The sequence below is a fragment of the Culex pipiens genome, chromosome 3 (genome assembly GCF_016801865.2).
Source record: "Culex pipiens pallens isolate TS chromosome 3, TS_CPP_V2, whole genome shotgun sequence".
NCBI lineage: Eukaryota > Metazoa > Arthropoda > Insecta > Diptera > Culicidae > Culex > Culex pipiens.
The window spans coordinates 122,923,614-122,947,861 of record NC_068939.1 but is presented as its reverse complement, the minus strand read 5'-3'; the positions used below and the strand labels follow the sequence as shown (position 1 = coordinate 122,947,861).

General features: G+C 42.0%; 1 protein-coding gene and 1 pseudogene across 3 annotated transcripts in view; one reads left to right on the top strand and one right to left on the bottom strand.

Moving 5' to 3' along the window:
* LOC120423271 (zinc finger protein rotund) overlaps positions 1-21,171 on the top strand; it is a 227,085-nt gene extending 205,914 nt beyond the window's left edge. For all 3 annotated transcript variants that reach the window (XM_039587010.2, XM_039587008.2, XM_039587009.2), the window contains one exon: positions 19,894-21,171. In XM_039587010.2, the coding sequence (XP_039442944.1) occupies positions 19,894-21,171 (1,278 nt within the window). The remainder of the gene's footprint in view (positions 1-19,893) is intronic.
* Positions 1,461-3,585, bottom strand: LOC128093634 (uncharacterized; annotated as a pseudogene).
* Positions 21,172-24,248: the final 3,077 nt, after the last annotated feature.

Below are 24,248 nucleotides of genomic sequence, written 5' to 3'. Positions count from 1 at the left end.
GAGGGTCTTCACTGTGGCATTCGCAGATGTTGAAGGTGCGGACAAGCTTTTCTGGTCGGTCCGGATTCGTTCCGTAGATCGTCCAGCCCAAACGAGTCTTCGCAGCGACCGGCTCACCCGGTTTCCCTTCTCGGATCCGTAAAGTCGCCGTGACGTGCACGTTGTCGTTGCCGATCAAAATGCACGGCGTAGCCCGGTCGTAGTCGTCCACCGGAAGTCCTTTCAGGTACGGGTGGGCTTCTACTAGCGTCGAATACCGTAAGCTCTGCCTCGGTAGATCCAGCTTGCTGACCGTTCGCACATCGGAAATCGTGTGCTTCGCACCACCTCTTCCACCAGAAATCTGCAAAGTGACCCGCTGTGACTCTGCTTCCGTCCTCTTCATATTCGCCGTCCATTGTAGACACAGCGGAAGATGTTCGCCTTCGACTCCCAGCTGCCTGACTACTTCCTCTTCAATCAGCGTACTCTCGGACCCGTCGTCCAAGAAGGCGTACACTTGAACTGAGCGATTGTTGGCGTGCAGCGTCACCGGCAGGACTCGGAACAGTGTGGTCTTTCCCGAGAAGTGGTGATTGGTGGCCACCTTGGACCCGGAAGCCTGTTCTTCTTCCTTGTTCTGCTTGGCATCCTTTCTTTCCGGCTTTGAGTGCAGAAGAGGGTGGTGTTTCAGCTGGCATCCATTTTCCTCACATCGCTTGCTCAGCTTGCAGGGCCGCCGGCCGTGAGCACCGAGACAGCAGCGACAGAGTTCGTGCTGTTCGATGACTTTCCAGCGATCGTCGACACTCTTCTTGGCGAACTCCGGACAATCCTTTACCCGATGCTTCGGGTCTTTGCAGACTAGGCAGGCTGGGCCCCCGGAGTTGTTTTGCTTGACCTCGACTTTCTTCGCTGGAGTTTTTGGCGAGGAACACTTTTCTGCGGCATGTGCTCCGCAGAAGTGTTTCTCCTTACCGCCTTTCTCCTGCCTATCGCGGTGTTCCGACGGTTTCGGTACATTGTACGGCGTGACATCCGTCGCGGCCCGGACCAGGGTGTTCATGTATTGCGCGAAAGTGAGCACGTTTACTACCGCAAAACGGTTTTTGTAAAGGGACCAGTCCAGTTTCATGTTGTCCGGCAACTTTTCCACCATCTCGAACAGCAGCGTGGGATTGTTCAGATGAGCATCCTGTCCCGTATCCTCCAAGTGATCGCTCAAGCTCTGCACCACCATTCCGAACGCGATAAGAGTTTCTAGTCGGTTCGGTTTCGGTCCAGGAGTCGACCGAAGTTTCTGCAACAGCGTCTGGATCAATAGTTCCGGGCGGCCGTACAGAGTCTCGAGTGTGGCGAGGACATGTGGAACGGATGCCGGAAGTCGAAGGCGACCTACCACCATCTCCCGCGCGTGTCCTTCTAGACAGTCCTGCAGCCGCGCTAAGTTCTCTGCATCGGAGTAGCCGCACGTCTGGGTTGAGTTGTTGTAGCAGCTGACGAAAAGTGGCCAATCCTCGGGATTACCGCTAAACTTGGGCAACGCTCTCGGCATCACATGCCTTGCGGCCAGCTGTTGCGGCGTTGGCCCCAATACTGGCGGGATTGGTGGTTGCTCCTGTTCAGGTTGGTATTCTGGCGCGTTGTCTGGCGGCGCGTTGTCTGGCGGCGCGGGCTCCGGATTCCTCTGCGGATTTGGCGGCACTGGCTCCGGATCCCTCTGTGGGTTTGGCGGCACCGGTGCTGGTTCGGGTGCTGGTGTTGGCCCAGGAGGGCGAATTCTTGGCACTGGCGGACGTGGAAACGGGAACGGCGGTCGTGGTTGGAAACCCGGCGGAAACGGACCTTGCGGACGAGGGAACGGGCCTTGCGGACGCGGGAATGGGCCTTGCGGACGCGGGAACGGCCCAGGTGGGCGTGGCGTTGGTCCTGGCGGCTGCGGCCTTGGTGCCGGGGGAACAGGCGGCGGTGGATACGGAGGCAGCGATTCCGGCCTGGGTGTCGGGTTCACTCCTGGCGATCCTGTCGTCGTTCCATTGTTCCCATTTGCCTTTAAACCACTCGCGTTGTTTACTTGGTAGCTGCTGACACTCCCGTAGACCATTCCAGATTGACTTTGACGGACCGTCAGGGTCTTTTGGTACAACAGGGAATTGGAAAACGGAAAGGGCGTTGAGTGAGTCAGGTGAGCAGAACCTGCCAAAGCGCTACCGTGGCTTGGGCCGGCTTGTTGCCAGTTGGTGTACCCGGGGTTATCATACGGGTCTACCTCGTAAATGGTTCCCAAAGTGCTCGACGTTCTGTCGATCATTCCACCCAATCCCACTTCGAGTGTTGACTGATCCAGCGAAATGCCTTGGAGAGCCCGTCCCAGGACGTCTTGCCCGGCTGATTCGTCGTATTGACCAGCAGTGTTATTGTTCGCTCCTTGCTCGGTCAGCGTTGACGTTCGAGCGGCAAACTGTTGCTGCTTTTGCCACTGTTCCACTTTGCTTTTGCTGCTTTGCTCCGACCCGACGCTACGATCATCCGCGACCTCATCGTCCAGCTCTTCCTCCCGTGCCCGGAAGGTTTCCTCTAGGATGGTTTGTTCGATCTCCAGCTTGGCGCGATCGATTTCCGCCTCCTGCTGCAACTTCTCCTGCTCATGCCGAATCTGCTGCTCTCGACGTGCCTGCTCCAGATGCTTTTCCATGAGGAGCTTTTGGGCCTCGAGTTTCTCCAGACGTAGGCGAGCCCTCCGCGCCCGTGCGTCGGAGGTGGATGACGTTCCAGAGCTGGCCTTAGAGGACGGCTTCTTCCCTTTGGGAACGGTAAACGAAGGGTTTTGGCAGCGAGGACAGGTGAATGAGCGCTCCTCGACAGGAACTGTCTCGTCGACGCCAGCGCAGCAAGTGTGCCACCAGGTTAGGCAGTGGGCACAGTTCACCATGTCCGTGGTGTCCGGCCAGAAGCAGGCCTGGCAGTGAAATCCCCACTCTGCGGTCGGTACATGGGCCATATCGACAACAATCTTTTAGATTATGTTGCGAGAGAAAACGCAGTTCTTTTCAGCAGTTTGACACGCTAAAAGCTGAATAAATTTATTAAAGAAATGAGCAGAATGTTACAAAAATTCACTTACATTGGTCTGCTACTCTAGTCTTGGCAACTGAGTCGACACCCTTTGTGTACCAGCACCGCGAAGCCTGTGATAATAGTTTTAAGTTTAATTTGCATGTTCTTCTTAGTTATAAGTTTTAACTAGCTAGTATCTTAATAATTCGCATGTGCTAACTCACGTTAGATAACCTCCAAATGAACAGCAACTACTTGGCCAACGTTTTGATCCCGACTTTATCGCCCGCTGAAATAATACATTTGGGATATATTCATGCCCCAATTCATTGCAATCCCTACTTACAACTCTCGAGTGAATTCAACGATAATTTAAACTAAATACAAGATTATTTAAATGTAAGAAAAGAGCTAAATCGAATTAACTTTTCGCTGCTTGAATGCTGTTCGTTTTGATGACGTTCCAGATTTTCTCAAACCGTCACGGACGTACGGCCGACCTGTCACCGAGCAGTTCTTTCCCCGATCGTCGTGGCGCTCGTGCAATCGTACGCGGCGCTTCTTGTGGGACGGCGTTACCGTCCGTAACACATATAAAATATGCGTAAAACATAGCCATACAGAACGCACCAGAGTGAAAATTAATTAAATTTTGTAATTTTCTGACAAATAATTATTAGAGTTTAGTTAACAACTAAAACACAGCAATAAATTTAAAAGATCTTTAAACTATCAATACTGAATCATTCGTGGAAAAAAGTATGATTTTTAAGGGATTGGCGATTTTCGCTCGTGCTTGATGCTTGATTTTAACGTCCTTCAAATGTTTTATATTGAAAAAAAAAAACAATGAACTCGAAAAAAATAATGAGAAATGGAAGAAAAAAGTAATTCAAAATGAATTTTAAAAATATACAACCAATTGTCTTTCTATTTAAAATAAAAGATTATGTAAACATTCTATGTCCCTTAATTTCTCAGGAATATTTTTTGGTGTATTCTTTGGCTCATATTTGTGTGACGAATGAACTCCGTTTTGATTAAAGTCACCTTAATGAAGTAAATAACAGCTCATTAAACTACTTGTGTATTAGTTTTTGTTCAAGTAAGAAAATTTGTATACTTTTTCGTAATAAAAAAAAAGTCCTCAAGTCAGTATGTTATAAATTTGTATAATATGGCAGGGTTCAGCAAAAAAAAGTGAATTCGAACCTGTGGAATTTGTTATCTAATTATCAAGAGTGTATAACAATCGACAAACCACCAAACTGGAGGGCCGCAGCATCGTCGAGTATTCCCGGCCCGGCGGTGGCCTGGACTACCACAACTCGCCACTGATTGGGGAAATCGCTTCCGTTGCCTCGGCGGGCTCGGACTACTCCCAGTTCCACCGGTCCATCGACCAACTCCGATCACTAAACGAACGAGGCATCCTAGCTGCGGCGGCAGCCGCGGCCAACTCCACGCCCACCGGAAACACCCAACTTACGGTCACCTTTACGCCCCTGCACCAGCATCAGCAAGCCCAGAATGGCCAGGTGGCTGCCGCGGCGGCCACACTGCTCGACTACAATCAACAACAGCAGCAACAAATTCATCACCACCACCATCAGCAACATCATCAACAACAACAGCAACAACACCTTCACCCACACCATCAACAACAACAACAGCAGCAGCAGCATCATCAGGGACAAAAGACATATCTCGCGAGTAGCACAAACAATAGCAACAACAGTCAAATCCAACAACAACAACAAAATGGCCACGAGCGAATCGACTTTTCGCACAACAAATCATCTGTAAACAACAATAACAACAGCGCCACCAGCAACAACAACAACAACATTTCCGTCGACACCAGCGCCATCATTGGGAATAATTTAATTGACGAACGTGTCACCAATGGCAACACCAACAATCATCACCTCGCGAGCAACAACAATGGCGGAAGTAGTGCAAGCAGCAGCAGGAGTAGTGTCAGTGGAGGAGGAGGAAGCGGAAGTGGTGCGACAGGTGGTGCTGATGGGGAGCTGAAGCACTTTATTGTGGAAAAGAAGGAACTGAAATCGTCACCGTCATCGCCCTCGGGAATGCACCATTTGAACGGTGCTGATGTTAAGGATTCAAAGGTGAGGGGTAAATTGACCGGAAATGGGTCAGAAGGATTTGGTTTTGGATTAGGGAATTGTGAGAATTTTGTTTTGATGCACAATATTTTTTCAATATTCTCTTCAAATTTCCAAAAGAAATCGGGAAAAGTTGCCCCGATCCCTCTTCGATTTGAGTGAAATTTTGTCCTAAGGGGTAACTTTTGCCCCTGATCAAGAACCCTAGGTCCGTTTTTTGGTATCTCGTGACGGAGGGGCGGTACGTCCCCTTTTGTTTTTGGACATGCGAAAAAAAGTGCTTTTTAATAATTTAAAACCTGAAACGGTGATCAGATATAAATTTGGTGACAAAGGGACTTTTATGTAAAATTAGACGCCCGATTTGATGTCGTACTCAAAATTTCAAAATAACGTATATTTCCTCAAAAAAGTTTTAAAAACTTTTTGTTCTAAATGAATAAATGATTCTTCTGGGTCAATGTAGATTCGAAAATTTTCCCATTTTTGCGAGTAGTGCGTCGAGAAACCCAGTTTTTATGTTGAAAAAAAATCATGTCTCCGAAACGTATTCATGTAAAATGTAAAATATTACAAGGAGCAGGGAAAATATTTTTAGACATGGGCTTTTTGGTCCCGAGGCCTTGAAATCGGCAAATGAAATTTTCGTAGGACCATTTCAAATATTTATCTATATTTTTTACCGCAACATATTTTTCCTTAAAAGCCCAACCAAAAACCTTTCTTTTGAAATGTGGCTCACTAAAATTGGTTCAGCCGTTCCGGAGATATGATTTTCTGCATAGGACCACCCTAATCGCCTAATAAAAAGGTGCAGGTGGTTATGTTACACATGACCAGTATGACAAAGAACTTTGCAAGATGATTGTTGAAATTTTCGATTAGAATGTCCGGTCCACATGATTCCCTTATAATTACACAAGACAACTCTTTTGTGAATAGTTTTAAGACATAATATCAACGTCCTATCGAACTAAGGGCACGGAAATTGCAAACGGAGCTGCAATAGAAATCAAGGTGAAATCAATCGACTTTCCCTCACCACTCGAAAGTTACCAAGATGCGGAAATGTTTTTGCAAGGCTGTTGCAAGCAATCGGCGGCAAAAAAGTAAATTTCAACAGCAAACATTAAAACTGCCCTTTCCAGGGCTCTAATTGATTACAATATAGTTATGCTATATTTTCAGAAACAGATTTTCGCCGCGGTACAAAAAAAATGCAATCGCAGTATTCGATGTATTACTTCCTGCCTAAAATAAGGGATTTATTTTAACTGCTTAACTTCCTATAATGGTCAAATGCAACCTTTCATGTTCAGTATCGAAAACCATAAAGTTTGATACCCATATTACCCTAACTCTTATGGTTCGGCAAATGTCCCCCCATCGGAACATCCGCGGGGCCTCCGGCCATTCCGGATTGTGGCCACTCCTGCCGAAATTTCAAATTTCATGTCCAATATCCAAAACCCATGATGTTTGATACCCATATTGCCTCAACTCTTATGGTTCGGCAAATGTCCCCCCATCGGAACATCCGCGGGGCCTCCGGCCATTCCGGATTGTGGCCACTACTGCCGAAATTTCAAATTTCATGTCCAGTATCTTAAACCATAAACTTTATCGCAACCACAACCAACTTGACCCAAAGGGAACAGGTTCTCGAACAACACGGGGACCCCTTCTTGATGCCGTTAACCGGAGCCTTCCGGGTGAAGATCAGCAGCTTGACCAAATCGGTCCCTAAAGTTCTTCCTTGATGGCCTGCAGCGACAATCCGTCCCGTTCCTGCGACGGCTCGAGCCATTTCGGCGACCTCTCCACGTCGTTGACCGGGGGAAATTTCTGCTGTCCCTTCTGATTCTGCAACTGCCACTCGATGCTCGATGTGGACTCCTCGGCTGTCAGAAAATTATGAGCTTGAGTGGAGGTGATTTTAGATACATCAATCTCATGTCTCTCGGAGAGGATGATCGGGAAAGGTTTGTTCAACCAATCAGCGTGAAGGAAAAGGAGGGGAAATCTGCGAAGAGGGGAAATCGTCCGGTAACAATTTCGCTTCGCGAAAATTTGGGTTCCGATCTTTTTATTCATTCTCTTTACACATACTACACACCACCTAGAGCACCAAACAGTGCGTTGCAAGTGTATTTGTAGCAAGAAAGCGCCATCGACTGTGGATTTGCTCGTGTGTGTGTAGTAAACCACACTAAAATTGTGTTCGCGGAACCACACTAAAATCGAAATATAGAAATCTTGGAGTAAAGTTTTGAAAACTAATGGTGTGACTGACTGCAAATACAATCTTTGTTCTAGATTTTCCCCAAGATCGATCGGATGAGCAAACTCGTGGAGGGTAGTTGCACGGCAGAAACCAGGCGCACACAAATGAAGCTCCCCAGCCCGCGTTTGTGTGTATGCGTTGATAATTTGGTGCTCTTATTAGCACCAAACTTGCCACTCGATTTCCCTTCCGCACACACAAACACTCACTACCGTACCCAACCAGATTTTTAAAGGATATTCTTTCGTGTGATTTGGCTCTGAAAAGGGCCATTTTAACGTCTTATGACGCTGATAAAACTATGCGATGATGTGTCTACATTAGTGTGGTTCATGGCCCCTTGGAAATGCAAAAATGTCAGCTAGACCGTTGCATTGTTGATAAAATCATTGGTCTATGTCTACAGAAGCTCCCCTGAAATTTTCAGCCAATTTGGTTCAGGATTCATTGAAGCTCTTTAGCATTTAAGTTTGTATGCGATTTTCATAGAGAATCTTCACCTTTTTACATTTTCAGACCGCAAAAATCATCTACTGAACCAAAATGTCTGAAACCTAAGATATATATCAATTATAATATGGGGAACAATTTTCTAGAACACCCCAAGTTGATCTAAGCCGAACTGACTTAGTTATAAGTGGATTAAGTGAAGGTGTCGATGTTGTATTTTCCAAAGGGCCTCTTTCGCCAAATTTTCACCTGATGGCTCACTTTGATCGATGGCAAATCGTTTGACAACTTGTTTTGTTGTTGATGTCAGAAAAAATCGGAATGAGGGTTTCAACGTCTGTGGAACGATTTAATAAGCTTTCTTCCGTCTTTTTCAGGTTCCAGCTGGATATGAGCGTTTGGCCAGCATCGAGCAACAGTTGAACTCGATCTGTGAAACACGACAGATTCAAGGATATTTGATCAGCAGCTTAAACGGACCTTCTGTTTAGTGAGGAAGGTGGTGTGTTTCGTGGTGGTTTGTTGAGGTGCTGACGTATCGTCACAAGCTCAACCGATGTTCGTGCTCCGGCGAAGTACGGACCGCTAGAGGAGCTTCAATTTCACGCTTCCGCTTCCACCCACTGGGTGGGGGAAAAGCGGGGCGAGGTCGGTTGGCTGATTAGTTGCTTAGAGTTGCGCCTGCAATCTACGTCACCGGAGCAGTATTTCTTCTGCATTCTTTCGTGCCGGATGTACTTAGGGACGGCCAGCAGGCGTTACTAACTTTGCATATTCCCTCCTTGTCAAATCGACAGACCAATCTTCTGCTGACCCGGACATGTCGGAAAGGGTGCCTCCTTTACGATGATGGCTAGCCGACTGAGGATTGTCATCCTTGACGGCTATGGGCCGGAGAAGCGCCAACAATGGGGAGGACATTATGAGACGTGGACACATGGCGGGACGGGACTCATACTGCTTAGGCTGACCAATCCGGGTGCACGCACGCTAACATAATCGCCTGGTCCCGCACTTCCATGTGAAGTCGACCTGCACCTGCACTATAACGTGCGTGAACTGTCCACTCGGACCGCGCCTTTCACCAAGATGCCTTTGGCAGTTTTATGTGCACATAACTTAGAAACATTTTCGTCCGTGCGCGCTCCTCGGTCAACTTTGACGCTCTGCATGACAGAGATTGACTAGAATTAAGATGTGTGGGACATCAAGATCTGCCTGTGTGGATCAATCGGACCGCGCACTGGACTCACAATCCAGAGGTCGCTGGTTCGAATCCCGAGGCGGACGCAAAAAATTCTAAGTGTAAATATAGGTATTTGGTGCCCTCTCCCCGTGCCATACCTTAACACTTAGGAGACCCGGGAGGCGGAGTCTTGTCGCAAAAAGAACGATACACACCTGTGGAACCGTTGACGAAACCGCAAGGTTTAAGAGGGTCACATTATAAGGTGTTACGTCGATTCCGTTTTTCCGGGTCATCAAGATCCCTAGTACCATGAGCAGACGAGTCGTACAATTGTCCCTACCTCGACATCAACTCCCTCGATCGTGGACAGTTCACGCACGTTATAGTGCAGGTGCAGGTCGACTTCACATGGAAGTGCGGGACCAGGCGATTATGTTAGCGTGCGTGCACCCGGATTGGTCAGCCTAAGCAGTATGAGTCCCGTCCCGCCATGTGTCCACGTCTCATAATGTCCTCCCCATTGTTGGCGCTTCTCCGGCCCATAGCCGTCAAGGATGACAATCCTCAGTCGGCTAGCCATCATCGTAAAGGAGGCACCCTTTCCGACATGTCCGGGTCAGCAGAAGATTGGTCTGTCGATTTGACAAGGAGGGAATATGCAAAGTTAGTAACGCCTGCTGGCCGTCCCTAAGTACATCCGGCACGAAAGAATGCAGAAGAAATACTGCTCCGGTGACGTAGATTGCAGGCGCAACTCTAAGCAACTAATCAGCCAACCGACCTCGCCCCGCTTTTCCCCCACCCAGTGGGTGGAAGCGGAAGCGTGAAATTGAAGCTCCTCTAGCGGTCCGTACTTCGCCGGAGCACGAACATCGGTTGAGCTTGTGACGATACGTCAGCACCTCAACAAACCACCACGAAACACACCACCTTCCTCACTAAACAGAAGGTCCGTTTAAGCTGCTGATCAAATATCCTTGAATCTGTCGTGTTTCACAGATCGAGTTCAACTGTTGCTCGATGCTGGCCAAACGCTCATATCCAGCTGGAACCTGAAAAAGACGGAAGAAAGCTTATTAAATCGTTCCACAGACGTTGAAACCCTCATTCCGATTTTTTCTGACATCAACAACAAAACAAGTTGTCAAACGATTTGCCATCGATCAAAGTGAGCCATCAGGTGAAAATTTGGCGAAAGAGGCCCTTTGAAACATAACCCAATGATTTTATCAACAATGCAACGGTCTAGCTGACATTTTTGCATTTCCATGGGGCCATGAACCACACTAGTCTACATGTTGCCGGCAATTTTCCCTCCCGCGCCTGCTCTGCCTCTCTTTCCAGAACAATTCTCTCATTCCTCTCGGCGGCTCTGCTGTGATGCTGCTGCTTCTCGATCCTCCTCGCGCAAAGCTTCGGACTCGTTTGAGCTTCGACCGGCGGCGCGGCGCTCTTTTATAACCTCGCTTGGCTGTGACGGCTCGACGTTTTCGAAGCGTGGCCGAGAGCAAAATTTGCTAAGTGCTAGATACTTGAATCTGATTAATGTGTTCGGGAAAGGTTGCGCTCAACCAATCAGCGACCGGGATTTTCCCGGTCTGAATTTTTGACGTAGACTTACGTCTTTGTCGAAGGTACTGGGGTGTCATTCCAAAAAACCCGGGCCGAAGGCCCTGGATTACTGCGTCATCCGTCAAACGCTTATATCTTCCTTCCCTCTAATTGAATCGACACGATTTATGTGCCATTCGATTCGAAAATTATTCAGCAATTTGCTATAAAACTTTCATTGTTGGCAAAATAGTTTAACTATTGAAACAATTGAATGTTTTAAAATGTTTTCAAAATGCACAGATTTTGCAAGCAAAATGAGCGCTTCCCACTCACGGACGGGAATGTCAAGTACCTATTTTGAGGGGAAAATCATCCGAGCAACGCGACCGAGTGTCGGTCGCGAAAAAGGAGGGGAAGTAGCGGGCCGAAATCATACATAAGAACGCGCGCCAGAGCCCATTCCATCATTCACGTCTCAGACGTCGGACCGGCAGCAGCAGCAGCAGCAGCAGGAAAGCTCAGCCCAGAGCAGCAGCAGCAGGAGAGAGACCAGAGCAGCAGCAGCAGGAGAGAGGGACCAGAACTGGAAAAGAAGTGCGCATCGCCTTCTCGTCGTCACCGTCAGCCAGTTGCCTCTCGATGGCCGGACCGTTAGGATCTTTCGTGGTTGCTGTGGTTCGGAGGTGCTTCAATCCCCATCCCTCGTCCCACCCGGGACGAGGCATCAACAAGATGAGGCGCGCGCCTGCTGCCTTCCGCCGAAAAGCCTCTCGTGGGTCAAGCCTTGGTTGTTAAACAATCGGGACATCCAACTAGCTCGTCGCATTCGCGGCGAGCGCTTCTGAAAGATTTACGTCTCATCAAATTCTAGTGTTGAAAGAGTTGCCCTCGTCCCACCCGGGACGAGGCAGCGAGCTAATTTGAATTTAAATTTCAGGAACAAATTTTGGTCTTCGGGGGCGACGGATTGCACAGCTTTCTGAGGCTGCTCTCGCCCCCAACCCCTATGCCCCCTCTCCTCCTCCCCCCATTCGGCTCGCTAAAATTCCTTCGTCTCTTTCTTTCCTCTCTTTGCCGTTCGTTCGTCTTCTTCGACGGCCATGCCTCACGATCTTGAGCAGTTAAGTGAGGAACATGATCCAATTTTACTCGAGGCTGATTCGTTTGGGGATATTTGTGCCACAAAAGTTTCAGAAAATGGGATTCAAACATTGTTTGTTGTTGTGTATATTTCGCCAAGTGCAACATACAAACAGAAAATTTCTTTCTTGATCCGGAATTTGTTCTGGTATGCAAAGCAGGACATCCGCATTGTTGTGTCTGGGGATTTTAACATTGATATCCTCAAACCGGAAAATTTGAAATTTGTTGATTTTATGAATTATGAAAGAGTACCTCAAGCTTGATCTGCTTTCCAATCCTTTGGGCGCACATGCCTTGACCTTGTTTTTGGTAGAAATGTTCTGACACAGTCACGAAGGTATGTTTCGTATTTTAGTTATCATCGGCCGATTTTGACTTTGGTTGATACACCAGCCTAATATAAATTTCGCACCACAATCATTTGCAAATACTACACGCTTTCCTAAACAACTTTGTCGGTTTCGCATCCATCAACAACGCCAGCACCTGCAGCATCCACCGCGGCCTATCACCCATCTGGACAGAACATCTCCCGGCTGCAGCCTTGCGACCAACGCCACCATCCAACTCTAATCGGTCCTTTTTAGGGCAACCAATTTTCTCACGAAAGAGTTCTTCTTGTTCATCATTCCCACCAAACACTACCACCCCGAAATAATGCCCTTAGCTGAATTCCATCTCCCATTCATGATCATATTCCGTAAATCTATTTAAAGAATATAGCTAATTCTTCAAATTAATATATGGAAAACCCACATGTCCACATATCTAAATTTTACGTAAGTCTACGCCATTCCGGTTATGTCTGTGACATAACTACTTTGACTTTTATTTTTCAACTTAACTTTTGAGTACTTTAACAAAGTTTTATCAACTTTATGAGGTAGTCGACTCGTACTTTAAAACATCCCCTTTCGTTTGGTGGGTAGAACATACAGATTGCTTGAATGGGGTGGAAGATATAAGCATTTAAAAGACTACACAATTTCGTTACACTTTCGCTTCGCGAATTTTTGGATTGACACCCGTAGACAGTGCCCTTAGGACAAAGTTCTTTGTCAAAAAATACGGGTCTAATTATTTGGGCCAAAGAACCCCCACTCCAAATTTTAGCCAAATTGGAGCACTTCTGATTGGGAGACTTCCTGTTTGACGTGGAATGGCTGTAAATAGAAATCAAATGATCGGGTTTTTTTCATACATTTTGAAAGTTATAACACGAATTTTTCAAAAATACTCAACATTTTCACAATAAAATGTATTTTGGGAAAATACAAAAAAAAAAAATTTACAATATGGGTCATTCCAGGTCAACTTAGTACACTTTTGGACTCGACCTTCACCGATTTGGACCAAACTTGGAGGGAACGTTCATCTATTGATAGTTAACAGAAATCCCAAGTTTAGCACCACCGTCTTTTTTGACGATTTTCTAAAAAACTTTTTTTTCTTTTAATCATAACTTTGCAACTATATGAGCAAAAGACTTTCTACAGGTTGGAATTTTTAGAAAATTGTCCAAAGAATTCGATAAAAATAAATTTTTAACCCTTGAATGCCCACTTATACTATATTTTCCCGTTTTAAGTATTAAAATTCTTTTTGACCAAATCCTAATATTTTTATTTGTTTTATTTTATCACCATCGTGTTCCCCGGACAATTTTACATAATAATCTATGTAGACCTCATACTAAAATGAACTATTGGCAAGATACAGCGATTTTACAGAAAAAAGTTTGATTGTGCGCTGCACTCTGTCCTATGAATTCAAATCCGACATAAATTTCTCACATATAAAAACCAAACTATGCGGGATTCATCCCTTTTTGTTGACTTCCGAGTGCTGCGTAAAATCAAACTATTTTTTTGTAAAATCGCTGTATCTTGCCAATAGTTCATTTTAGTTTGAGGTCTACATTGATTATTATGTAAAATTGTCCGAGGAACACGATGGTGATAAAATCAAACAAATAAAATATAAGTAATTGGTCAAATCGGATTTTTAATACTTAAAACGTTAAAGTATAATATTATTGGGCACTTAAGGGTTGAAATATTATTTTTATCGAATTTCTTGGACTATTTTCTATAAAATGCAACCTGTATACAGTCTTTTGCTTAAGTATTTGCAACGTTATGTTTTAAAAATTTTTTTTTTTAGAAAATCGTCAAGAAAGAGAGCGATGCCAAAATAGAGGGATGGTCCAATCAGCACCAAACTTGGGATTTCAGTCAACTATTGATAGATGAACGTTCCCTCCAAGTTTGGTCCAAATCGGCGAAGGTCGAGTCCAAAAGTGTACTCAGTTGACCTGGAATGACCCATATGGGTATCAAATGATTGGGAATTTGCCAAACAATTCGATTGTAATAATATTTTTTGTGGAATACGAAAATTTTTAACAAAACTACGTCTTTTTGAAAAATACTTAAACTGTGTTTTTTTTTTCTCTCAAAATGGGTATAAAATGATTTAGAATTTGTCATACATTTTGACAGAATTTTTTTAAATACTTTTGATAAATACTCAAAAAAATTGCTTTTTGTTATATGGGTATCATACAATAGTTTTTTTGTAGAAAAAACTGAAATTTTTCGTATTTTTTTCAAATGACGAAGTTTTGCAAAAATTTTGAGTGTTTTTAAAAAAAATGTGCTATTTATTTTTAAATGTATAAAAAATCTCGATCATATGATATCCGTACACCACGAACAGTAATTTTTAGTTTTTTTTTTTTCGAGAAACATTGCATTTTCGAAATACAGGGAAAATGGATTATGAATAACCACCGAAGCAACATTTGAAAACACTTTTTTTCCTCACCTGTAAGTATTCAGTGATTGAATATTTACAGCAGCTGAGCAATTCTCTACCAAAACCGGAAATGGATTTTATTTGTATTTTTTGATTTGGCTCAAACTTTGTAGGGGCCTTCCCTATGACCAAATATGCTATTTTGTGTCATTGGTTCACCCATACAAGTCTCCATACAATTTTGGCAGCTGTCCATACAAAAATGGTTTGTAAATATTCAAACAGCTGTAACTTTTGAGTGAATTTTCTGATCAATTTGGTGTCTTCGGCAAAGTTGTAGGTATTGTTGAGGACTTTTGAGAAAAAAATAGGTACACGGAAAAAAAAATTTGGAGATTTTTTTATCAACTTTTTTTTCACTAAAACTCAATTTCCCAAAATACGTATTTTTTGATTTTCGAGATTTTTGATATGTTTTAGGGGACAAAAATCCGCAACTTTTGAGCCATAGAGAAACATGGTCAAAAAATCTGCCGCCGAGTTATGATTTTTTTTAAAAATAGTGATTTTTTGAAAAAATCGAAGATTTATGCAAAAACAAGTTTGACATTACTTTTTAATGCAAAATTGAATTTGCAATCGAAAAGTACTTTACAGATTTTTTGATAAAGGACTCCGTTTTCAAGATATAGCCACCGAAAGTTTGATTTTAGCGAAATATTTGCAGTTTTTCAATTTTTAAAAATAGTGACCATGAGTGACCATTTCTAAAAATATTTTTTTTTTTAAAGTTCAGAAAATTTGCTATAAAATTGTCTAAGAGACATTGAAGATTGGACCTCTGGTTGCTGAAATACAGCGGCTTAAAGAAAAAGAAACACGAAAATTGAAGTTTTCTAAGTCTCACCCAATCAGCCCACCATTTTCTAATGACGTTATCTCAGCAATTAATGGTCCGATTTTCAATGTTAATACATGAAACATTCGTGAAATTTTCCGATCTTTTCGAAAAAAATATTTTGAATTTTGAAATTTTTAAATCAAGACTAGCATTTTAAATGGGCGTAATATTCAATATTTGGCCCTTTTAAAATGTTAGTCTTGATTTAAAAATATTTTTTTCGAAAAGATCGGAAAATTTCACGAATGTTTCATGTATTAACATTGAAAATCGGACCATTAATTGCTGAGAAATCGAAATTAGAAAAAGGTGGGTTGTTTTGGTGAGACCTAGAAAACTTCAATTTTCGTGTTTCTTTTTCTTTAAGCCGCTCTATCTCAGCAACCCGAGGTCTAATCTTTAATGTCTCTTAGACAATTTTATTGCAAATTTTCTGAACATTAAAAAAAATATTTTTAGAAATGGTCACTCATGGTCACTATTTTTAAAAATTGAAAAACTGCAAATATTTCGCTAAAATCAAACTTTCGGTGGCTATATCTTGAAAACGGAGCCCTTTATCAAAAAATCTGTAAAGTACTTTTCGATTGCAAATTCAATTTTGCATTAAAAAGTAATGTCAAACTTGTTTTTGCATGAAACTTCGATTTTTCAAAAAATCACATTTTTTTCAAAAATTCAAAACTCGGCGGCAGATTTTTTGACCATGTTTCTCTATGGCTCAAAAGTTGCGGATTTTTGTCTCCTAAAACATATCAAAAAATCTCGAAAATCAAAAAATACGTTTTTTGGGAAATTGAGTTTTAGTTTAAAAAAAGTTGATAAAAAAATCTCCAAATTTTTTTTCCGTGTACCTATTTTTTTCTCAAAAGTCCTCAACAATACCTACAACTTTGCCGAAGACACCAAATTGATCAGAAAATTCACTCAAAAGTTACAGCTGTTTGAATATTTACATACCATTTTTGTATGGACAGCAGCCAAAATTGTATGGAGACTTGTATGGGTGAATCAATGACGCAAAATAGCTTATTTGGTCATAGGGAAGGCCCCCACAAAGTTTGAGTCAAATAAAAAAATAAAAAAATAAAAATGGTCGAAATCGGCCGATTTCGTAGAGAGTTGCTCAGTTGTGGAAAATCAAATGTTTACAATTAGCTGACCTTGAGTTTACAAAGAATGCAAGATTTTTTTCCGAGGTAATTATGAAATTTTGGTGCGAACTTGTATATGGCTTTATTTTTAATCACATTTAATGTTTCGCGAAAATATTCTTTTTGCGTTACGTAATAATAGAACGCTTCCATATATGTTTTAATATTACCACGGGGATAGTATAGTAGAAAGAAGAAAAAAAAATCATTAGAATTGAAATAATGAAAAATTAGCAACAAATATTGATAACTGTACCACTTCATCCTTCATCCAGCGGTGGCAATCCTTATAGGAGAGAGTGGGGAGACTTGATCCCCGGGGACACTTGATCCCAAGCCTGTATCTCGTCAGCATGTGGGTAAAACAATTAGCTTTGTTCTACAAAGTTGTGCGAGATTAACTAAAACTCATTGTAGAAAACAAAGCAAAAAATTAAAATAAAATTAGATTGAGTTACACACAATTTTCTAAAACGAGCTGCAAAAATCTTCCAAGAGATCTTTTTTTCTTTGTTTTGATATGTATAGAAAACACTCAAAAAATATTCAAAAAAAAAATTTTTATACGTGAATTGTTTGATAAACTTATCAACTCCAAAACCCTTACGCATTTGATGTTAAATTTATCGTCATACTATTTCTACAATCAATTGTTTAAAAAAGTGCGTTTAGGGAGACTTGATCCCTGCATTTTTACAGTCAATGGAATCAGCCTCAAGATTAATTAATTGGGCTGGGTTTTCATACATAGTTTCTTTTAGTATAGTTGTACATAACTAACTGCAGTTTGAACTTTTTTCAAAAGTTTTGTATACAAAAATTTCCAGCTTTCGTGAACATGCTTAATTTTGGCCTAAAAAATAATATTTTAAGTTTTTAAATATTTTACATACTAAACTTGTTATATTTTGAACACAAACGTACAGGTTTTATGTGAAATTGCTGTAACCTATAGAAAATTAAAAGTTTGGATGAACAAGAAACATTTTGCTTAGGATTTCTTCAAAATGTTGAAAAGGGGATCAAGTTACCCCTAATTTTTTTAAAATGCCGGTTTAAAATATTTTTTTAAAAACGTCAGGCATGATTCGAAGGGTTCATCTCGACGTCGTCGTGCTATCTTGTCGCATCTTGTTTTGACGTTCCGAGAAAAACGCGTTTTAATGTTTGACCTTGAATATACAAAAACGAGAGCACGCAATGCAAACAATAACAAACACGTTTTGTTTGGCTCACCATTCTGTGCATTGTCCCAAAGTTTGGTTGAAGTTGGTTGCTGGAGTCCCGAGTTGTAATTACTAGAGGTGGGCAAAACCGCTCTTTTTTAGGAGCCGCTCATTTTCGTTCGCTCTTTAAAAAGAGCCGCTCTTTTGAACGGTTCTTTCGATCTTTTTCAAAATTTGGATTAAATTGGGGTTTTCAAGAATCGTGTGATTTTATAAGTTATTTCACATTGAACTTTTATAAATTAGGCCGTACCAAACATTTTTTGAAGTTTATTATGTCCCTCAATTCTGGCCAAAGTAGCAAAAAAAAAATAACAAGCCATGGTATAAACATTTTAATGAAAAAAGAAAAATGTTTGTAACGGCCACATTTGATGACTAAAATAAATAAATCTGAAAACGAAAAGATGCCCTTGAAAACCATCGGCCTTGGTGGTCTCTATGTCATGATTTCTACTCAAAACTAAAAATTCGAGCAATTGAATGGCATCCAAACTGAAATGTAGGATGCTGGAAAAATTGCTATTGATTTTAAAATTGAGTTTATTTCTGAAAGACTAATGCTGATATTTTATTTGGAGAAAATATTATGTGAACTCTTCTCTACATTCTGATTTAATAGATAAGTTCTTAAAACGCTTAATCGGACAAAATGATTATTTTTTCCGAAATTTCTCAAATATTCAGTAGATTTTTGGTAATATTTGAAAAATTATTCTATTTGAAATGCTCAAATTTGTATTCCGGTACTACTTGAATGTACAATCAGTTGTACAATGAAAAGTTTACTTCATTTACTTTTGGGATTAATTTTTATAAGCATTAAATTTTTTGAAATTGCATTTTCCATTCTCAAAAACAAATTTAATACTATTTTTTTTTAAATTCAATAACTTATATTTATAACAAAAATCATTCCATCTTGAGCCGGTTCCTTCAAAAGACCGGATTTTGATAAAGAGTGAGCCATGGTTCGTTCGCTCTTTTCAGTGAACCGGCTCTTTGAACGGTTCGCTCTTTTTTTGCCCACCTCTATTAATTACACATGTTTACGGTGGTCTAACTTGTACGTGCGTCAAACGCGTTCTGGCCTGAAATCCCTTTGGCCAGTTGTCGTACTTACATCAATTTTCATGGAGTGACAAAATAGCAAGACAAGATTGAAACTACTTTCATATATAAAGTGACAAAAATGCACGGAGTTTTTTCGGTTTTTGTTGAATATTTCAGGATTGAAATCGAATTTTGGGGATCTGTGAAGGTCAAAAGGTGAGGCATTGTGAGCTGCACAAAATGGCGTTCTTAACTCAATTTGGCCCAAAATGCACGTACGACAAGTTAGCACGATGGCGACGATCTGATGAAATACCCTTATTAGCCAAACATAGATGAATGTTTAAGCTTTCAATTCATGAAAAAAGTTTATAGTTTTGTGAGAAATTGACAGAGTTATGTGCGATACAAAAAAAGGGGATCAAGTCTCCCCACTCTCTCCTACTCATTCACAAAACAACGACGTCGTCGTCGGAGACGGATGGCTGGATGGATTGGTCGAGGAAAAGCGAAGCAATTTTCACTCCGCCCCCCAAAAATGCTATTTTAGTGCTGGCTGCTGGTGTTGAAACTTGAAGCTGATGAGTGCAAAAAACGAGGAGAAAATTTGCAAATTCGCCAGAAGGAAGGATTGTTTGGAAAGTACTTTGTTTGAATTATTTTAGCTGCCCGGGAAGTTTGCACCCTGGCGCAGCAACTCCACCCCTCAAGTCCCGCAAGTTGTGCCAGCCAGTAAGGTATGCTTTTGATGGAAGGATTAATTGCTGGCGTGGCTGAGTGGCTTGGGAAAAACTACGAAGCGATGGGGAGGTTTGGTGGGTGAGAAGTTTTACGAAATTTTGAGTTGGAAATTTCAACGAGCGTAGTGAACAGCAAAGGAAGTTGGCATCAAATTTTGTTTGAATAAGTGGATGCAGATACTGCAGTTTCTATTGTTTCAACTATTCAACTTTAAAACCATTTGAAAATTACTCTGTATTTAAGACTAAGAAAATGCTGTTCTCTTTCTCCTTGCAGATCTTCACCTCGAAGGCGGATCTGCAGCTGCACACGCAGATCCACATGCGCGAGGCGAAACCGTACAAATGTTCGCAGTGCAACAAGGCGTTCGCCAACTCGAGCTATCTGTCGCAGCACACGCGGATACACCTCGGCATCAAGCCGTACCGCTGCGAGATCTGCCAGCGCAAGTTCACCCAGCTGAGCCACCTGCAGCAGCACATCCGGACGCACACCGGCGATAAACCGTACAAATGTCGCCACGTGGGCTGTCAGAAGGCGTTCTCGCAGCTGTCAAACCTGCAGTCGCACTCGCGCTGTCACCAGACGGACAAACCGTTCAAGTGCAACTCGTGCTACAAGTGCTTCTCGGACGAACCATCGCTGCTGGAGCACATCCCGAAGCACAAGGAGTCCAAGCACCTGAAGACGCACATCTGCCAGTACTGCGGCAAGTCGTACACCCAGGAGACGTACCTGTCGAAGCACATGCAGAAGCACGCCGAGCGGACGGACAAGCGGCCACCGATCGGGGCCCGGAGCAGCAACGCTTCGATCAACCTGGCCGCTGGAAATAGCAACAACAGTACCAGCAACAACAACTCTTCATCGACCGCAACTACGGTCGTTCCACCGGCCATGACAAATTCCGGAGGAGGTAGTGGCGGCGCCGAGACTCCGTACTGGCCCAAGGTCAGTCCCGACTCGGCGGCCACCATGACGGACGTCATGCAACAACAACAGCAACAACAACAATCCCAACAACAGCAGCAACACCACGACTTTAGCTTGACCCAGAACGGCACCAACCAAACTCCGAACGGTCACTCCAGCGGCGATCTACACCACCACCGCGGCGAGGAACCCGTCGAAGATCTGGTCGCCAGCGGCGGCCGTCAAAACGGAGGCGGAATGAATGGCACCGGGCAAATCTCCCTCCCCCCGTCCTCAACCCCCATGTCGGCCAGCGGTTACGACACCAGCATAGCGACGAAAGCGACCTCCAACTCGGCGTTCACGCCGATCCAGGCGATGCCGCCCGGGCATCTGAACAGTCTGCAGCACCACCATCAGCAGTTGGCGCAGCGGCCGTCCTATCTGTACGATGCGATTAGCTTCGGTCAGGGCCAGAAGTCGATGCAGCAGAGTCCGTCGAACGCGTTCCCCAATCAGCTGATTTCGCTGCACCAGATTCGGAACTATGCGCACCAGCCGGGTGGGGGAGGCGGGGGATTGATGGCTGGGGAGCATCTGCTGGGGGTGACGGTAGGCGCAGGGGGGAAGGATAAGGGTTAAGGGAGGGCGAGCAGGTGAGAGGCATGAAAAGAGAGAGGGAAGTTGGGCTTGACTGACAAAGGGATGCTATCGCACGTGTAATTTACGCTGAATTAAGTTTAGGGTAGAGAGCCTGGAGCTTATTAGAGAACGGACATCTTAAAATACTTAAACGGGCACCACTACATGCACATCAGTCAAAATAGCTTGCAGCACTGCAATGGAGCACCCGCAGTCGAGCAGTTTTTGACAGTTCGCTCCATAAGAAATACATTGTAGAAAAAAGCAAAAAGTGCTCGAATGGAAATGCTCCATTTTCAAAGCACCTACGTGACTCTTTTAAGATTCTCTTTTGATCAAAAAAAAATTAAATTATTTTGCTTTCAATTTGTATTTGGCACTTTTTCGATTAAAATATAAATCACCAAAATTACAATACTTCCCATCGATTGAACGCCAACTGAAATTTCTTCTGCTCGATTGGTACCTCCGTTTGACAGTTCTCGTGCTTCGATTGGTACTTTTGTTTTGAGATGGCCGTTCTCTAATAAGCTCCAGGCTCTCTAGTTTAGAGGACTTTTTTGAGCCTCAATATTTGGCCTTAACGGATCTATTAATCTTTCTTTGAATTCTAAGATATCACGAAACTTATTGCAGCATAGGGGATTTCGAAGACGGGATTTGTTAATGCTCCACTTTTTTAAGAGGAAAAGGGAAATTCTCCACGGTATCTTAACTTGGTTCTATCTCAGCCAGAGATGTAATAAACTTAAAATTGTATTTATTCGCAAATTAAAAAAAAATAAGCAAACGTTTTGTGTTCGTCAAACTCAGTGTTGCTACCTATTTGCAAACAAATTTCATTTTCGAAAAGTGACAGGTGATTCTGGTGCGTGAAACGTTTTTCCTGTAAATTTAGTAGTGATTCCACCAGATTATCCCAAATTGTGTTTTGTTTCTTTTTTCGATATTTCGTAAATGAGAAAGGAGCGACAATTTATTTTTTGCAATTCCGTCGTGAAACTACTTACTTTTCCTGTTATTCTTGAACGACGAAATAGCCTACTTTTCTGTACCAAAAATAACAGAATCGAATAGCAACACTTTTCAAAATAAATGCTGAAAAGTTCTACTTTTCAGCACTGAAATGGGTGCTGAAAAGTTGAATTTTTCAGCACTTGTTTCGAAAAGTAACACTTTTCAAAAAAAATTTAATTTAAGCGATTTATTGACAAAATACATGAAAATTCGACTTAAAATTTCACTCAATGGGTGTTTTTCGAAATTGCAAAAAATGTTGTATGGAACTCGTTGCAAAACTTGATTTTTTCAGCACTCGTCGTATTTATCCAACTCGGTGAACCTCGTTGGATAAATGTACGACTCGTGCTGAAAAAATCCTCTTTTTGCAACTTGTTGCATAAACTACTATTTCGAATGTCTGAATGAAGTGAATACCGTCATCTGGGGCGAATCCCCGAGCAGGTGGAATCAACTGGAAAAGTTCAAGTTTTTTTTATTGTCAGCAGATCAGGACTTGTTATTTAAATAACTGTCATAATAACACAAAATAATAACAGAGAGTTGTTCAAAAAATATTGTGTTCTAATTATTGGTTTTTTATTTAAAAAAAAACATTTTCTTGGTTCCAAAATAACATATATTCAAATGCTGAATAACATCAGTAAACATTGGCTGTCGGCTTATAGATTTTGTTCATCATTTGAAGAAATTTAAAATTTAACAGAGACTTGGAAAAGTATCCAAGTGAGCAAATGACCAATATAGTTATCTTGAAAAAGAAGTTTGAACGTAACCGAAGTTCTTGCAATATAAAAAATAATAAAATACATATTCGCTATGCACACTTAGAAAATTTCCGAACAAATTATTCGTTTCCTTGAGGGGTATATCAACAATTAGCTTTTAATTCATAAATGAGTTGCTATAAACACCAGATTTCTTGGCAAAAATGAAGGCCTTGATAAAAAAAATTCCATACCCGGGCAGACGGTGATAACAAAATTCATGCCATTTCAATAACAAATACTGTTAAAATAACAGAAAGTGTTAAATCGTAAAATCATGCGTAAGTTTGTGACTTGCGAAATAAATTCATGACGCCATGACATACTTTCAGTCACGAATATCACTATTCGCGATTTAATACGAAGCGCGTGAAGTCAAAACTAACCTAAATTTTGGCGCGTAATGCGTGGTTGTAATTGTTTTGGCATTCGTAAATGACAGGAAAAGTCAGTAGTTTTACATTTTGATTATAAACATATATTTCGAATAGTTTCAACACTTTGCTCTTCCAATTTCTTTAAAAAAAATTGCTTGTTAAAAAAATATATTTTTGCTCTGTTTTTGTTGCGACCTTTTTTATTTTTTTGGAAAATATTTGCAAGAGTTTTTGTTTTTAAAATTATGGATTGGGTGATAAGTATTTTTTGAAGCAAGCTTGAAAAAAATAATTAAAAAATTTAGGCCTGCCTAGCTTTCCATACCTTGAAAAAATAACAGTTTTATTCATATTCCTTGAAAATTATAAACTTATATTTCTTCAAAAAAGCCAGTAAAAAATTACAAAACTACAAAAATTACAGCAACATTTGAAAGGGTCCGTGAGAGCAATGTCTTACCGCCCCTTTCAAATATTGCTCCAGAAATTTCGTTTCTGTTTTCTTTTGCACATTTCACAATGGTCCTCCACAGTTCACCAAATTAAGTGGAAATGGATTTTCTAACTTCAGGAGTGTTGTTGCAAAAAAAGGGGAAACTTTTGGCTTGGTTGTAAATCAGGGTGGTTCACGATTGAGGTGTTTAGAGAATCATTTTTTCTTGTACATTTTTGGAAATTTGTTGTTTTCTTAAAAGTTGTTCCAATCCAATGCCAATCAAAGCGTCGAAGACACCATAATTTTTTTCCCGCAATCTATGCCTTCTTCGACTAATTTTATCGGAAGCTGTTTTTTCATAAAATTATTTTTATTAGGTCCTTTTCGGTACTGGGACCTGGTTGGGACCGAGTCGGCTTTTGTAACTACATTTTTCTTAAAGCTAAGAGTAATTGAGGATCTTGTGATAAGTTATGT